Source organism: Empidonax traillii, unplaced genomic scaffold (genome assembly GCF_003031625.1).
Source record: "Empidonax traillii isolate 1590-97213 ecotype Southwest subspecies unplaced genomic scaffold, ASM303162v1 scaffold254:size1037790, whole genome shotgun sequence".
NCBI lineage: Eukaryota > Metazoa > Chordata > Aves > Passeriformes > Tyrannidae > Empidonax > Empidonax traillii.
In genome coordinates, this window is record NW_020955447.1 from 1,025,300 (window position 1) to 1,028,892 (window position 3,593).

General features: G+C 45.5%; 1 protein-coding gene across 1 annotated transcript in view; it reads left to right on the forward strand.

Annotated features, from left to right (window-relative positions):
- The first annotated feature begins 3,186 nt into the window (after window positions 1-3,186).
- LOC114060014 (sulfotransferase 6B1-like) overlaps window positions 3,187-3,593 on the forward strand; it is a 6,906-nt gene continuing 6,499 nt past the window's right edge. Inside the window, exon 1 of the mRNA XM_027889147.1 lies at window positions 3,187-3,478. Within this exon, the coding sequence (XP_027744948.1) occupies window positions 3,277-3,478 (202 nt within the window). The 5' untranslated portion in view covers window positions 3,187-3,276. The remainder of the gene's footprint in view (window positions 3,479-3,593) is intronic.

Genomic DNA, 3,593 nt, shown 5'->3' on the forward strand with positions numbered 1-3,593 from the left:
TCTATCCAAGGTAGATTGTCCTGTAGATCACTGAACAACTCAGCGTTCTGCCTGGGGACCATAAGAGCTGTGGCCTATGAGTCATTCACCTGCTTACCCTGAGGCCCTGGCTGCTGGACAGACAGCTGGGACTGGGACTCCCGTCATGCTCAGGGCACCTGGTTCCCCCTAATCTCTCCAGAGAGACAGAGCTGCTCTGACCCCTCACCTGTGCAGCTGCTGAGCAGACTGACAGGTGGCTGTGACAGCATCGAGCACCCTGCTGGATGAGCAGAGACCAGAGTCTAAGGGTTAAAGGACCTGGAGGCACCTGTGTCCCCAGTGGCTCAGGTGACAGGTTGTTAAATGTCGTGTTGAGGTCTTCTCTGACTCCCTCAGGATTCAGGTGTCTGGCTCCAAAGACAGGAGAAAAGAAGTGTTAATTTCCTGATGCTCTTTAGTATTGGCAAGTGGGAGGAAATTTTCCTTTGCAACTCAGAGTAAACACATGGACAGAAACCTGAAAACAATAACAAAATCAAAGCTGGCAGAAAGTATAATATAAGAACACTGTTTCAAACTTTTATAAGTAAAATAGCACTGCTAAAGAAAATATTTCCAATAAAATGATCTATTTGGGTGGTTCTGCATTTTGATAGAAAAATAATTTAAAGTATTCTTTGTGCGTAATTTTTACTGATCTTCCAAATCCTACAGTTATGCTTTTTGATTTGACACCTCCTCATAGAATCATAGAATCATAAAATTAACTGAGTTGGATAAGACTTTTGAGATCATCAAGTCCAACCCTTGATCCAACCCCACTGTGATCACTAGATCATGACACTCAGTGCCACATCCAGTCTCATTATAAAAACCTCCAGGGACGGTGAATCCACCACCTCTCTGGGCAGCCCATTCCAGTGCCTGATCACTCTCTCTGTAAAGAATTTCTAATATCCAATCTAAACCTCCCCTGGCAGAGCTTAAGCCTGTGCCCCCTTGTCCTATTGCTGATTGCCTGGGAGAAAAGACCAACCCCCACCTGGCTACAACCTCCTCTCAGGTAGTTGTAGAGAGTGATGAGATCTCCCCTGAGCCTCCTCTTCTCCAGACTAAACAACCCTAGTTCCCTCAGCCTTTCCTCATAGGTCTTGTACTCAAGTCCCTTCACCAGTCTTGTTGCTCTTCTCCGGACCCTCTCCAGCACCTCAATGTCTTTCCCAAACTGAGGGGCCCAGAGCTGAACACAATACTCAAGGTGTGGCCTCACCAATGCAGAGTACAGATCACTTCCCTGCTCCTGCTGGCCACACTGTTCTTGATGCAGGCCAGGATGCCATTGGCCTTCTTGGCCACCTGGGCACACTGCTGGCTCATGTTCAGCCTCCTGTCGATCAGCATCCCCAGGTCCCTTTCTGCCTGGCTGCTCTCCAGCCGCTCTGTGCCCAGCCTGGAGGGCTGCAGGGGGTTGTTGTGGCCAAAGTGCAGGACCCAGCACTTGGCCTTGTTGAACTTCATCCCGTTGGAATCAGCCCAACTCTCCAGCCTATCCAGGTCCCTCTGCAGAGCCCTCCTGCCTTCCAGCAGGTCGACACTCCCTCCCAAATTGGTGTCGTCTGCAAATTTGCTAATGATGGACTCAATCCTCTCATCTAAATCATCAATAAGAATGTTAAACAGGACTGGTCCCAGCACTGATCCCTGGGGAACACCACTGGTGACCGGCCGCCAGCTGGATGCAGCCCCGTTCACCAGCACTCTCTGGGCCCGGCCCTTGAGCCAGTTCCTGACCCAGCACAGAGTGCCCCTGTCCAAGCCATGGGCTGCCAGCTTTTCCAGGAGTAGATTATGGGAGACAGTGTCAAAGGCTTTGCTGAAGTCCAGATAGACCACATTCACAGCCTTCCCTTCATCCACCAGGTGGGTCACCTGATCATAAAAGGAAATCAGGTTGGTCAGACAGGACCTGCCCCTCCTAAACCCATGTTGGCTGGCTCTGATCCCTTGTCCATCCTGTAGGTGCTGTGTGATTGCACTCAGGATGATCTGCTCCATAACTCTGCCAGGCACTGAGGTCAGGCTGACAGGCCTGTAGTTTTCCTGGTCCTCCTTGCAGCCCTTTTTGTAGATCGGCGTGACATTCACCAACTTCCAATCATCTGGGACCTCCCCAGAGAGCCAGGACTGTTGGTAAATGATGGAGTGCGACTTGGCAAGCTCTTCTGCCAGCTCCCTCATGACCCTAGGATGGATCCCATCTGGTCCCATGGACTTGTGTGGATCCAGGTGGCTCAGTAATTCACTGACTATTTCCTCCCGGCATACAGGGGGGCTGTTTGGTTTCCTGTCCCTGTCTACCAGCTCCAGAGGACAGTTGTCCCGAGGGCCACCTGTCCTACTGATAGCCAGTAAAAAATATATTAATACAGGTAGGACAAGAAATCTTTGCATTTCTGCCCCTTTTCACGTGACATCTACATATCCACTAATTTTACTTCTGTTCCATAGTACTTTAAGCTTTTTACTTATTACTTTCATTGTAAGTTGCCTTGGCATTAGCATGTGTGCCTGTGCTTTGTGTTATTATTATTACTACCTGGTAGAAGTGTGCTTTTTTTGCACTTAGACCCTATTCCAGGCACAGCGAACCCCATCAATTGTCTCAAATTTGTATTAATAAATGTGCTATTTCATGAACTCTTAGAGTGAGTCTGTTTTCAAGTGCTGCCAGTTTCATCAACAGTGAAATAACTCATAGGAGAAACTGCTGAGGGGTTTTTCTACCACTGTTAAGTGCAGTCCCTATGTAAAAGGTATCAAATGTCCTGTCTGTCTTGGTGAGCCTGTTAAGTGAAGGGTCTCACTAGGTGAGACACTAACATTGTTTTGGATATTAAGAGCATTTGATCTCCTGTGGGACATTGATAGCCAAAACAGAAAAATTAATACAGGATGGAGAGAAAATTCTTCTTATCTGCCCTTTTTCATGTGATATTTTGAAATTATATAAGTCCTTTTTCCTAGGAAGAAATTGCATTTGGTTACATATATTTGCTTATGTTCAATTTTTATTGATTTCAAAAGGTTCAAGTTACTTTTGGAGTCTAAGAGTTCAGAAAGAGTAGTAAATTATTAACTTAAGGTCAAAAAACTTCCAAATAAAAAAAAAACAAACCACAAACTTCAAAAGACCCCTAACACACCCAGCACGTATAAAAAGGTAACGTGAGGTTCTTTTTCTACAGAGCCTTTCACACTGTGTCAGAGCCTGTGTGTGTGAGAGAGAGAAGTAGAATGGAGAAGTCCAGGAAAAAATTTACTGATCTTCTAGATAAGGCAACAGTGGAAGCCAATTCAATGCGTCATGAAGAACTGATGTTTTCTTACAATGGAACTCCCTACCCTACCACTCTTTGTAGTCCTGAAACATTCAGAGCCTTGGAGTCCTTTGAAGCCAGAAGTGATGATATCATTTTGGCAGGATACCCTAAATCTGGTGAATATATTTTGCTTTTTTCATAGATAAGGTTATCTAATTGCAAAGAAGTGTATTTGTACTAAATATATGCGATGTATATGATATCTTATATAATATATTAAATAATATTATT